We start from the raw sequence: 14,205 nt of genomic DNA on the forward strand, positions 1-14,205 counted from the left end.
TAAAAATCAAACGGGTAGCATTTTATTTTGAATGCGCGGCTCATTTTCCGGGATGGTCACATGGTATTTCAAGATGGCCGCGCCCAGCAGCGGAGTGTAGAGGCAGACAGGATTGTGAAAGCAGGTTTTACTGACAGTCGAGGAGTCGCAGGAAACAGCTGACATCTCCACAGAGAGACAGAGGACCGTCTGAGTAACCTGTCTCCCCCACAGACCCGCCGACATGAGCCAAGACGATGTAATCCTGTAAGTAATTCTAAAACACAGGACTACCTTCGATTAAATGCTAGCATTTGGGTTCTTGCTGAGTGACATTATGAAACGTTCCTGTATCACTCTTAGAAAAGCATTCCTTTACATAATATGAATTGAATATAGCATGATGTTTATCGTTTTCTAATCGTGTTTTTGTCATTATAATAACGTTAACCCTGGAAACAATACATATTCGGAATATTGATCTTTTCAAATAGTATACTGAAATGTATTTATTGAGAATAAAGCCCTTGAACAATCTCGTTTTCAAGGGGGTCCTGACATAATACAAACAGCAAGACATTCAGAAGAACCAACTACAATCACAACACACAATTTAGAGGTTACACATTTGAAAATTACCACTATATGGCCACAGAGAGGCCATGAACAAATACAGTAAATACAAACATCATGTTTTCTACGTGTTAAATCATCGATAGCATGTACAATTCACCTCAAAATAAGAAGACGAAGCATTTTAAAACTCTAAACACTTGAAAGGAAGTCAAGCATTTTATGTTTGATGGTAAATTATTCCAATCTGAAGGTGCTTTGAACATAAATGATCTTTTACCAACTGCTTTGGATACTGACTGAGTGGAATAAAAGTAGTATCCTTCTTTAGTTTTAGTTATCCCAGTTAAATGCCAGTTACCTATTTCATTTGTTACAGTTAAAGTTAACATTTTGTTTAGTTTGCAGGCTTCAATGTTTAAATTAAGTCACTGCAAAGCTATTCTCAATAATCCATAGACAAGTTAGATTCAAGTCCAAGTTAAATTTCAGCTTGTGATGCATCACCGATACATGTAAAGCAACTTTTCATTAAACTGTTTTCCTACTGTTTGAAGATGATGAAAGGGCGGAGAAGTGGTATCTCTCATATCTCTCATTTCGTTCATTTGTGCTCTTCTGTCCATATGATCGCTGAGGAAAGGGAGGGGTTTGCCTGGATGTTAGATAACGGAAGCTTGCTACTGTATTGTAACCCCTGGGCTATATTGATTAGGACACTTCCAGCCAAACCCCTCAAAAAGGGCAATTACTTTTTGAATGTTTTACTTTTCTAATACCATTGTATTCTGTGTTCTACAAATAAAAGCTGATTGAAATTGGTGTGAATAATAATACGAATGGTAGTCAACTACAAATATTGAATGTGAATCATTGTCAACAACAAGAAGAGTCACATCCCTGAAACTGAGAGAAAAATGTACGTTACTTACCTCTGCGTTTGTTCCGGTACTGGCTGGGTAAAGTGGCTCTGGTGTAGTTTTATCACATCCAATTTGAGCTGTATTGGTCTACAAACTTCTGCGTAATTTTGTTAGTATCAAAAAAGGAACAGAGAAAGGAAGCATACGCCTTTTAACCTTGAAACTAAAGGGTGTTAGGTGAGAAAATAATTCAAGTATATTTTTTTACAACAATATAAAAGAGATATTAGAGGGAATATGATGATTTGTTTAACTCCCTAACAACAAAACCCAGAATGTGAATGTCATAAAAAGCTGTTAAAATAATTGGGATTTTGTTTGAGTTTTTTACTGTGGTATCGGATTGGTATTGAAACAGGTGGAAAGTCTCTGGTATTGGTATCCGCTACAGCATTTTTGTGTTGTGAAATTCCTATTGCGACATTTAAATGTGATGTTTCTTCATAATGCAGTGAGGGTTCTATTTAGATTACATCCTGAATGGTTTACTTTAACTTTTGTTGTTTTTACAGATAGGGTAGCATTGTGAATACTCAGCTGTCTGGCGCTGCTTTGAACATGACTCTTCAAGGCATCATTGCTTAAAAAAGACTGAGGCTAAACCGAGGGTATGTTTCTTTTTTATTCAGCCCCAAGGACTTCCCCCAGCTCAAGAACGATACATTCCTGCGAGCCGCACGAGGAGACGAAACTGAACATGTCCCTGTGTGGTGTATGAGGCAGGCTGGACGATACCTACCAGGTACTGTGATCAGTGATCAAATCATCTCTCCTAACAAAAGTCACAGACTTTCTTTGCATTATTGTTTTGTTTAACCTTTTGAATTGTGAAGACATAGGCTAATATTTTGTTGAATTGAATTTTCAGAGTTTCGTGAGTTCAGAGCAGGGAAGGACTTCTTTGACACATGTCGGTCGCCGGAGGCCTGCTGTGAGCTCACTCTGCAGGTATAGCAGTGTTTTTCAAACTTATTATGAAAAGTCAAATGTCAATAATATGAAAACATGAAATTCTTCACAATATTATTATTATTTTTAAATAGTGTTCTGACTTACCCCAGAAGAGAGCAGTGTTATATATGACTGCACTTCTATTTCTAATGATCTTTCATTGACTTAAACAAGAAAATACTCTTTTGCCCTTTAAATAAACAGAGAACTGCTTACATTCTCCTGTTGTGCTACATTTCTGCTCATGAACACATTAGGGATGCACGATATTGGGGAAAATATTCTGGGCAATATATGGAAATACGAAAAAAGGACATGTGGCCTGTTTGTTAAATCAGTGCATCAATCTAGACCAGTGTTTCTCAAACATTTTCATACCAAGGACCACTTGACCAATACAAAAACACTCGCGGACCACCTAACTCCACAAATAATCAAAAAACACATCGTTTTTCTAGAACAGATTACAAATCGCCTGAAAATGGTACAAACAAGTGGCAACATGTGTGATGAAGGTGTTGCGCTGGGCTATATCATGCAATCGATAGTGAAACTTAACCTCGCTCCATTGCGGAGATATTCCCGCGAGAGTGCGGAAAACTGAAATGTATTTATTTATTTCAAATGTGAAATGTTACCAATATACTCACGGACCACTAGGGGGCGCTCACGGATCACCAGTGGTCCGCGGACCACACTTTGAGAAGCACTGATCTAGACAAACAACAAGCATAAATTGCTACGTTGTTGCCAAACGCATCATCGCCGATTTGGAAAATAAAACGCTGGACTTTTTAAATCCCAGAGAATGCACCATCCTTACTGAAATACCACCTGGAGAGACATGGCTTTTCACACACCTACTCACAATTGTACACATCATGTGCAAAAATGGGGTCCATCTGTCTTATCGAGCCTAAAACGCTTTAACAGACACATTGGTGTTTTGAAATTGATCAAGTAGCTCTTTAACCAGAAGAGTTCACAACGGAAGCAACAGGAGGGAGCACACTGTTTCTACCGTGTGCAAAACAGGGGTATTTTTGTTGACACATTTGAAAGTCTGATTGTCAATGCAGACCTGCCTTGTGAAACTATTTAACACACTTTATATCTAGTATCCAAAGTATGTTTGTGTCCATTTTAGTAGCATTTTAAATAGAGACTTGTGGAGATATAGATGTTAATAACTGTTTTTATATTTCAAAAACATGAAGTGAATGATTTCTGAAGAAAAAAGGAATATACGAAATGGAGGGTATAAACACATCCATGATTAATATCGCAGATGCTGAGCTGAACATAGTGGTACACTAGGGAATGTGTTTCAAGTGTAATGTCAGCTCTGTTTGATGTAGGTAGGATTTATAGGCTGGAATTTTAGATGGGGAGAAACTATGAGAGCAAAACCAAAAGGGCACTAGCAATGGGCCAACCTGCATAGACACATAATAATAATAAGCAGCATGACAATGAGTACTTGTAAACAACACTGGCATGAATGAAATGATTCTGATGAATGGCTACTTTTTGGTGAGTAGTACTCCCCTGGGTTTCCAACTGTGGAGCTTTTCCCCAGTGAAGCGGACTAACTGACTCTGCCACTGGAGAGACACGGCTATCCACACACATTCTCACCACTTGATTTTGTATCTGTACAAAAGTTAAATTTGAGTTTAAAAAAAAAATGTGATCACTTTACACACGTGGTAAACACAGAACAACAATATACTGAATGTCAATTAGGATATTTTATTTTCCTGTATTCAAATACTTTTGGTAGTATTTGACAGACTTCTGGAGATATAGATGTTAATTGATTTTGCATATCTAAAAGAATATAGAGTGACGCATTTCCGAATCACTCATAGGCTGCAGTTATGCAAACTAAGCAATACAATTAACACCCATATTGTTTTTAACTATAGTCCCTGAAAAGATACAATCTAAAAACAAAAAAGCAATTCCAGAGGGACAATTTGTTTGTGAAGTCCTTTAGGCAATAAACAACCGCATTCTATTGTATTTTAATTAAAAACTGTCTTTCTTTTATTCCGCTTTCAGCCTCTGAGACGTTTCCCCTTCGATGCTGCCATCATCTTCTCTGACATCCTGGTTATCCCACAGGTAAGGTTATCAGGACTCATTCATTAACATGTGGACATTACATCTATTTCCGTGATGTCAAGAGTAAGTGGCATAATAACATTGAACATTATATTATATTAAGGGGTTATTGCCTTTTGAGAGGTTTTAGCTTTTCTCGTAGACACCAATGTCTTATATTTACATACATTCCGCCTTACATTAAAACGTTTTTAAACATCTTAAAGATATCCCCCTCAGTAGCACAAGAACAACTCGGGGCAATAGAGGACATTTTAAAGTGGAAATGCTTCATGAATTTGCGTGTCATCCATGCTAATCTTCTCTATCGATTCCAATTTGTCATATGAGCTGCCTGAGCGAGCACATTGATACTGAGGCTGCGCCCCTTGCTGGGGGAATGGCCCCTTTACTGCGGTACAGGCTAATAGTACACAATCCTTGGTAGGAAATACTCTTAAACTTTACAAACAGATAAGTGTAAGGTCTTTCTCTTGGTGACCCCCATTTTCTTGGTAATGAGTACAACCATCAGCAATTTCTGTATTCACATTTATGCAATTTTATTCAACAAAAAGGACAAGGCTCTTAGCAAATTCAGACTACACACAAAACGGGACAACTTTGAGCATCCTTGACTGAGCCTGAGCATCTCTCGTGTAATCAGGTTCTATGGTAAGCTTCTCTATGCAAAAGTCTTCATGTAAAATTGGTTTTCCTGAGAGACTAGCACCTGTGCTTACCTCCATCTTTGATGACCAATAGGGCGCGCCAAGCAGAGGACCCATTAGAGCAGATTTGGACTTGTCACATGAATTAGGTCAGATTCCTTCATCTTTGTAGCTAGCTTGAAAAACTTGAGCACACAGGAATCTATGCTTCACATGCCTCTACAATCCCCTTAGTTACACAAGAACAACTCGGAGGTTCAAAAGTGGAAACGCTTACAGCGGTTCAGGCTAGAAGTAAGCAATCCTTGGTGTGCAGTATTCTTAAACGTTACAACACCAATCTCTTCGCATTTGTCCTGTCCTGATTACTTTTGTCTGCACATTTCTGCAATTTGAATTACAACAACAACAACAAGGCCAAAACTGCCCCAACAGGATTTAAATCCTCATCAGTTACTCAAACAGTGTGACCTGTGTGCCATTGGCTTGTATAAAGCTTTAGTATGGAATTAGCTAGGGTCAGTAGAAACCCGTAGATGAGGAATATATTTCCAGAGTTCTACAGCCATAAAATAAATAGCAGCCATTACTCAAATATCTCTGTCCCATCCATTGTCCCCCTCCCAGGCCTTGGGTATGGATGTCCAGATGGTGCCAGGTAAAGGTCCAACATTCCCAGACCCTCTGAAGGAGCCAGAGGACCTGCAGCGGCTGCAACCTAAAGTGGACGTGGAGAAGGAACTGGGTTATGTCTTCAAAGCCATCACACTGACCAGACACAAGATCGATGGCAAAGTGCCGCTCATTGGATTCACCGGAGCGCCGGTTAGTGATCATACAGACAAGTTAAAAGCCGGCATAGGTATTTCTGGAAGTAAACATGAAATCAAAAGTATTGTGATTGTTACTCTCTCTGTGTGGTGTGCCTACACAGTGGACGCTGATGTCCTACATGATAGAAGGCGGAGGCTCCAACACCCACTCGAAGGCGAAGCGCTGGCTGTACCGACACCCTCAGGCCAGCCACATGCTGCTGAAGATGCTGACGGATGTGATCGTGGAGTATCTGCTGGGGCAGGTGGCGGCTGGAGCGCAGGTTAGACCTCCTACCTCTTTATCTCTGGAGCCGTGTTTACAATATGTGCCACTGCCATTACGCATTACAATTTAGGGTGGTAACAAAAGGAGGCAAACAGTTGTTGTACTTCGTCCCACAAAATCTGTAAATCTAGATTCTTTTAAAACCCATACTTCTGTCCTCTGCTGTTTGTTGTGCAGGCTCTGCAGGTGTTCGAGTCTCACGCCGGCATTTTGGGGCCCGTGGAGTTTAATGAGTTCTCTCTGCCTTACCTTCGAGACATTGCTCGCCGCGTCAAAGAGAAACTCAAGGAGACGGCGAAAGACATTCCCATGGTAAGCTGCAAACATTAGCATTGAAATATATCAATATGCGAGTAAGACTCCTGCTGTAATAATATCTCACACATCTGCATGTATTCCTCTGGTCAGTGTCGGTAGATAATGATAAACGCTATAACTGTGACGACTCTATGTATATACTTGTTTTCCTGCTGTATTATTTAGGCTGTTCTCTTTTCATAATAGCTTTCTATATTAGTTGCAATACTCTGTTCTATTCTTACCATAAGTCTGTTGCTTCAACAACACTGTTTCCCAGGAAGCATCATTAACGATTCATCTGCTCTGTAATGAGTGAAACGTCCCGTTCTTTACCAGCAGATGGCAGCATTTCACCAAACATGGAGAATAACAAGTCCTTCAAAAAGTTGTTAGTTGATAATCTCCTCTACCTCACTCTCTGTTTGTTTTCAGATTGTGTTTGCAAAGGATGCTCATTACGGTTTGGAGGATCTGTCTCAATCTCATTATGATGTGGTCGGGCTGGACTGGACCGTTGACCCAAGAGCAGCACGGTATGCACACACACACACACACACACACACACACACACACACACACACACACACACACACACACACACACACACACACACACACACACACACACACACACACACACACACACACTGCAGTTAATCTGCGTCTTTTAACTCCAGTGCACCTTAGCTTTTTCAAACTAGTAAACTTTTCTGCATGTGTTTAAGATTCAGAGTCTAAAGAGATATATATATAGAATGTGATCATGAATACGTCTGTCTGTACATTATTATGTGTTATGAGGTTTAAATGGACTGGGTTCAACCAGTGTGGTGAGAACTGTTTTCTTTCTTTGTTAGCTTTGGTAGAAAAATAGAGTTAGAAAGTCTAAAGACATATTGATGGAATGTGATCATGAATACGTCTGTCTAGCATGAAGTCTAAATACATCCAGCTCCAGCCTCAAAGTCCTCTGTCATGGTGAGACGGCAAAACACAATCTTAAAGCTGAATTCATCTCAGCCCGTCTCTGCACATATCGTAAACCATGCTGGAGTCTTTCCTGAGGAGCAGGTTAACCATTAGTGACCTCTCGCCCGTCCCTGTTTCGTCACCGGTTGCAGGATTTGTGTGTGTGTGTGTGTGTGTGTGTGTGTGTGTGTGTGTGTGTGTGTGTGTGTGTGTGTGTGTGTGTGTGTGTGTGTGTGTGTGTGTGTGTGTGTGTGTGTGTGTGTGTGTGTGTGTGTGTGTGTGTGTGTGTGTGTGTGTGTGTGTGTGTGTGTGTGTGTGTGTGTGTGTGTGTGTGTGTGTGTGTGTGTGTGTGTGTGTGTGTGTGTGTGTGTGTGTGTGTGTGTGTGTGTGTGTGTGTGTGTGTGTGTGTGTGTGTGGTCCCCATGAGGGGAATCATTAATTTTAGGGTGAACACTTGGTTAGGATAAGTCTCCAGGAAATGCATGTAAGTCAATGTGATGTCCCCTGCAGTGATGTATACATGGTGTGTGTTCATTCAGGGAGCGCACAGGAGGGAAGGTCAGCCTGCAGGGAAACATGGACCCTTGTGCTCTCTACGCTCCCAAGGTAACCCTAACTGACTTAACTGTTTTATGACTTTAGTTTGAAAACACAGTAACACTGCAGTCCCTCCGAAAGGAGATACTTAAAAGGCAGTGCATTAAATGAATGTAAGCAATAACAGAGTTAAACACAGATTGAAGACGTACAGTAAATATACAAATATTACAGTGAATGAATTAGTATAAAATATATATTTCAGGAGCAACCCAGAAAAAAAGGGTCGTGTCATCATCCTGCTCTTTCTCCTAATGAATGCATCGTGTTACTCTGGCAAAACACCAACCTTTGGTCCTTATGCAAATACATATTTGTATTTTAAAATGTTTATACTTTTTTGTAATGTTTGTCTGTATGAGTGTTCTAAAACCAGGTTCCCCAAGCTGTCCCACATCAACAAACTAAAATGCTTATGTCAGCCTGCTAAATGTCACCAGTTTATTTCACCAAGAAAAGTACGACCACACTGGGGGGCTTCCAGTCCTGCTGTGGGAGATGTGTCACATCGTAGTATTACATTTAAATATACAAATAATAATAATTATAATGCAAGTGTCATGACGCGATAAAGATGGAATGATTTGACATAAAGATGGCTGCTACGTCTTTCTAAAGAAAAGCAGTCCATGATATGCTCAGCGTAAATGTGACAGTGACGGGTATTAGAGGGGAGGATAGCCTCCAGTAGGTGATGATACACCGTTATGTCCAAGAGAGGATGGAACTGGACGGAGCTGCATAATGACATAACAAAATCATCTCTATATAGCAGCAGCTGGGTTGTAATAGACTTCATCCTTCAATCGTGTTTTGTTTGTCAGATAGTTTACAGATTTCTATCTTCACGTCGACTTGTATATTTTCTACTGTTAATTATGTTTTATTTCTATTTTTTGAAATGCTTCTAATTTATAATTGTTTATTTTCTATTTTTAATTTTCCAATTGCCTTGTTTTTTATGCTGATGTAACAAAAACATGTCCCAACTTGGGATGAATAAAATATATCTTATTTCGTCTTATACCAAAAAAAACGAATAAAGTAAAAATTAGCAATCCAAGATGATGAAAATATGCAGTATTATGATTATTCTTGAGTTTTCTCTTTTTTAAGATGTAAAAAGAGCGTTCTTTATAACTTTATAATATGTCATAAAACATGCATAACTGAGGTCTGTCTGTGTAGGGTTCAGCGTTAATTGCCCATTTATGGATCCAGAGTAGAATCCTATTATTGGTTTGTGATAAAACATGAAAATAACAAAACCCTGTTGTCTTCTAAACATTTCTCAAGTCTCATCGGCTGCTATTGTCAGCACCTGCCTACATGCTGTGAATCCCATTTATATGCTGTCATTCATCCTGAAAAACTTCTGTTAACAAATAACTCGTCACGAGAAGTTCCTAAACTTGCTCCTCTTTCAAAGAATATCTCAACTGTTACAGATATTCTCCAGCTGGGGTTGAATCACGCCTGATTTTAAAATCTCTCTTCATCAGGAGCACATTTCAAAGATTGTGAAGAAGATGCTGGAGGGTTTCGGGACGAGGGGCTACATCGCCAACCTGGGCCACGGCCTCTACCCCGACATGGACCCCGAGAACGTGGGGGCCTTCGTGGAAGCTGTGCACACACACTCTAAACAGATAAACAAGCGGATGTAAAGGTGGATGTCTGTGTGACGGAGTGTGTAAGCCAATACCGCATTACTTAATTAAAAACGGTTTCAGCTTTATCTGTTGAGTAATCCATCTTGAGAGACTTTCATGGAGGGGAAATAAAAACGACAATAACCTCAAATGAATAAAATAAACAAGATGTTGGTTTTCTAAAACAAGATGTTCTGTTCTATGTTGATCTGACGGGAGTGGATTATGTTTTTCTATTTGAAATGGCGGCAATCCATTTTGCATGTACGTTACACATGTCAGTTGTTTGGGATTTGAACTCATATTTGATTTATTTAAACATGTTCAAAACGGATTTGTCCTATGAAAGCCATTTCTTTGATATTTTTTTCCATAATGTCACTCATACAATTCGAGGCTACCCTTTATAACCGCTTTTAAAAGCTGTGAACATCTTTAATAAAAACGGAGTTCTTCATCACTAACAGTGGCTTCTTTGTCCTTTAAAGAAACACAAAAAGGATCCAAACTGCATTTAAAAACCAAATGATTTGGAAGAGTTGTTTCAGCAGGAAATGCATTATTGCAGTTCTACCATATTTTGTGGGGAAATGTCAGCGCACAGCGGGTTGATCGTTCCACCGTCGAACATCTTAACAGTAAACAAAGTGCCCCGCTGGATCCCAGCACGAAAAGCTTTATATTTGCTCCCGCAGATCTTTTAAGAAATGCAAGTCGTGTAAGAAAATGCCTTTCGCTGTCTTTGTTTTTCAGCCAAATCTCAACTTTTGTCTTCGAGGCTGCATGTGATTGCATTTCTCCAGATTATTGAAACCCATAAATGTGTTTTTTGTTCTGTCCACTTTAATAGAGACTGACTTACATTTTGAGAAATGTATTGTCTTTTTTCAAAGTGATTATATTTTCTTTCCCCCAGGCTTTGAGAAGGATGGCTGTCGACTCATCTTTATGCGCTTAAACTGGGACAGATTGAGGTTTAAATGCTCTGGGTACAACAAAGTTGATGAGTAACATTTGCAAGGACTTTGACTTGTAACAGAGTATTCCTACACTCTGTTACTTTTACTCAAGGACAAGCTCTGAGTACTTCCTCCACCTCTGGTCTGAAATCCTTCAAATGCTTTGTGGTGAAGGTCTTAATAAGTAAAAGCACAAGGTGACAACATGGAATATAGTAACTTGGATTTAAAACATATTTTCTTTCAAAAACAAAGATTGGAGGTTACTCTGTTACCATCAACCGTGAACTGAACGTTTGTGAGTTGCATTGCAGGTTTTGAAAAAATAATGTATTGAATCATTTAAAAGAAAAAAAACACTCGGCAGTTTCCATTTATCTTTTTTTAACTGTCCATTGTATGTCTGCCTTTAGAGGACGCTCTCAAAAAGATTGTGTGCCCCTTGGAATACATATCTTTTTTTAAATAGTGTTGAATGAGCAACCACCATCGATTCAAGCGGCTATAACCTTGGTCTAAAGTATGTTTGGTAGTGTTGATTGTAATGCTATTTCTATAACTAAACCGATTCTCATTCAGTCACTTAAGTGTGAAAAAATATATATATATTTTGCCTCTCTGATTTGACCTTCCATCTTCTCTACTAAGTCACAATTTTCAAATCCAAAAACCAACCTTTTACATTTGAAATATTTTGCTGCATGAATGTGCAAATCTGAGGTTTTTTTCAACTTGATCGTCTGACTAACACCTCTAAAGCGCTACAGCACCAATGGGTAGCCATTACCTTAAAACGAATTACCGATAAGCACTTGTAAATCTTCAAAGGTCATTTCCGCAAAAGCAGGAGAGTTAAAGTCTTGCATCATCTTCACCAATCACAACTCATTTGACCAAACTATTACCCTACAACCACCAATGAGATGCTGGACGAAAGCTGGTCCGGCAGCAACAGCCAATCACAAATGTGTTGTCTCAAAGTGGATCTAACAATTTAGTCAATATTGGATAAATACAAAGCTGGCATTATTACTGTAATCATGACGGAAGCTCTTTACACGAGGAACTGGGGGAAAGTAATCAGTTAATCCTAAATTGTGTTTTTCTCTGTGAGCAGCTAAGAACGTCAGATAAGCAGATTCCGGTAAATCCGGTTGTTGTTGCGGATGTTGTTTTGAAGGATTCTAGCAAAACTCCTAACATCATGTGACCAGGCTGGGGTTTCAGGGGATCCCCCCTCTCTATAGTGAGGAGGTCATGTTGTTGTCACTGCAGAGCTGGATACATGATCGCTGTCAATGCCTGTATTACGGGCTGAATACATTTGAGTTCATTTGTATTATCATCATTTATTATTCAATATTTGATCAAACCTTTTTAGTTACTGAAGGTCTCCTTAGATTTACATATTTCCTTTTGATTTTCAAACTGCAATATATTCATTACTATCCAAAAACAGATACAAACAAGAAGATAATATTTGACAATAAGTCATGGGGATGCAGTTCTCTGGCTATACCTAACACCTTGATTTAGATCATGAAGTGTTTTCCTTGATAAGTTAAAGATGGACTTCAATAACTGTTCAACATATTAATATCCTAATCAAATTACAGGCATTCTTGGGAGCTGACATCCTATTTAAGTCCTTACTTGACAAAGGAGTTCTTCCCTTAAGTAAAGCTGTTTTAATTTCATACTCCATACTTTTTTCCCCATGAAAAGACCAACCCCAACAAAGTCTGTCAATACTGTCAGACTTCACTTTTTAAAGGGATGCCTTTTGTTTGCTCGTCAGCACTGCAGGGACTTTTCTTCCCGGTAAGAGAGGGGTCCCTCCATGGTATATCCAGAGGTGGAAGAAGTACTCAGATCTTGTACTTGAGAAGTAGAAATACCAGAGTGTAGGAATACCATGTTAAAAGTAAAAGTACTGCCTTCAAAATGTTACTCAAGTAAAAGTTCAAAAATATTGGCATCATAATATACTTAAAGTACCACAAGTACTCATTATGCAGATTGGCCCATTTCAGAATAATAGATATGTTTTATAATGATTGATCATTAAAGTGTTATCAAAGCTGGTAAAGGTGCAGCTAGTTTGAATGACGTTGTATACTGAGGGTAGCTTCTGAATTTACTCCAGGTGGAACTAAAGTCTGATTTAACGATTATATTTCACATCATTAATCCAAGTCTGTAAAGTAACTAAATGTACAAAATAAATGTAGTGGAGTAAAAGTACACAATTTACCTCTGAGTTGTGAAGTACAAAGTAGCATAACATGGAGATACTAAAGAAAAGTGCAAGTAGCTCAAAATGTTACATAAGTACAGTACTTGAGTAAATGTACTTATTTACTTCCCTCCTCTCTCAAACCGAATGGCAGTACCCAATATGCATCGGGGTTATGCATTTAATAGTTTTTGGTCAACAATGGCGCTTTATGGTACAGAGAAATAAGGATTTTGTTGGCAGTATGTTTTAAATTGCTAGCATACAACCCTTCCCCTACAGTAAAGATGTACAAGGCTAGTATTAGCTGAGATATTCCACAACAGCTGAACAGTGTTTATCTTTATTGATTTGCCTGCTGAACATTTCAATCAAAGGGGAGAAATGAAATGTTGAATTCAAGCCTCAAAATAATGAAGACTGAGGAGAAGCAGGTGGGCCTGGGTGTTATTAATAAATACAAAATACACAAAGCAGCTGAATTAATGTCGATGATGGGAGAAGCAGTTCTTCCTCAAATGAAAGCGGCTTTCATTCATCTCTGTCCTTTGTGTTGTTGTAGTGCCATAAACACAGACGCACAAAGCGCTCACACACTCACGCAGATACACACACACACACAAAGGCTTTTGTTGTGGCCCCCCTATTGCGTAAATGGCGGAGACAAATGAACAAAAATCACAGCTGATTTTCGACAGGTAAGACTGAAGAGGCTGGGGCGGTGTGTCAGTGGGCCATCTGGGAACTGTGTGTGTGTGTGTGTGTGTGTGTGTGTGTGTGTGTGTGTGTGTGTGTGTGTGTGTGTGTGTGTGTGTGTGTGTGTGTGTGTGTGTGTGTGTGTGTGTGTGTGGTGTGTGTGTGTGTGTGTGTGTGTGTGTGTGTGTGTGTGTGTGTGTGTGTGTGTGTGTGTGAAGACAGAGAGAGAGATTGTAACAATGAATATATGCTCTTTAGAAATGGAGATCAATTTCCACATGGATGCCTAAAAGGATTTGGCAGGAGATTGATATTTAAGTGTGTGTTTCTGTTTGTGTGTATATGACTAGAGTACATTCATTGTGTGCACTTCTGTGTGTATATGTGCCTGTTTGTGTGTCTGGGCTTTTATGTGCACAGAGATTTAACATTACATTACATTTAGCTGACGCTTTTATCCAAAGCGATTTACAATAAGCGCGTTCGACCAACA

The 14,205-nt window shown here is 39.2% G+C and overlaps 1 protein-coding gene across 1 annotated transcript; it reads left to right on the forward strand.

Annotated features, from left to right (window-relative positions):
* Positions 1 to 50: 50 nt before the first annotated feature.
* Positions 51 to 10,694, forward strand: urod (uroporphyrinogen decarboxylase). The gene is made up of 10 exons (XM_034105248.2): positions 51 to 246; positions 2,105 to 2,217; positions 2,344 to 2,423; positions 4,491 to 4,553; positions 5,831 to 6,028; positions 6,138 to 6,299; positions 6,482 to 6,616; positions 7,037 to 7,137; positions 8,112 to 8,178; positions 9,672 to 10,694. The coding sequence occupies exons 1-10, from the start codon at positions 224 to 226 to the stop codon at positions 9,834 to 9,836; spliced, it is 1,107 nt and encodes a 368-aa protein (XP_033961139.1). The 5' UTR covers positions 51 to 223; the 3' UTR covers positions 9,837 to 10,694.
* The last annotated feature ends 3,511 nt before the right edge of the window (positions 10,695 to 14,205 follow it).

This window comes from Pseudochaenichthys georgianus, chromosome 17 (genome assembly GCF_902827115.2).
Source record: "Pseudochaenichthys georgianus chromosome 17, fPseGeo1.2, whole genome shotgun sequence".
Classification (NCBI taxonomy): domain Eukaryota; kingdom Metazoa; phylum Chordata; class Actinopteri; order Perciformes; family Channichthyidae; genus Pseudochaenichthys; species Pseudochaenichthys georgianus.

Excerpts from the sequence above, each read along its gene's own strand:
- urod (XM_034105248.2), top strand. The coding sequence starts at position 224 with ATGAGCCAAGACGATGTAATCCT. Across the intron at positions 6,029-6,137 it reads TTGGATTCACCGGAGCGCCG|TGGACGCTGATGTCCTACAT; the intron begins GTTAGTGATCAT and ends GTGCCTACACAG. Across the intron at positions 6,617-7,036 it reads CGGCGAAAGACATTCCCATG|ATTGTGTTTGCAAAGGATGC; the intron begins GTAAGCTGCAAA and ends GTTTGTTTTCAG.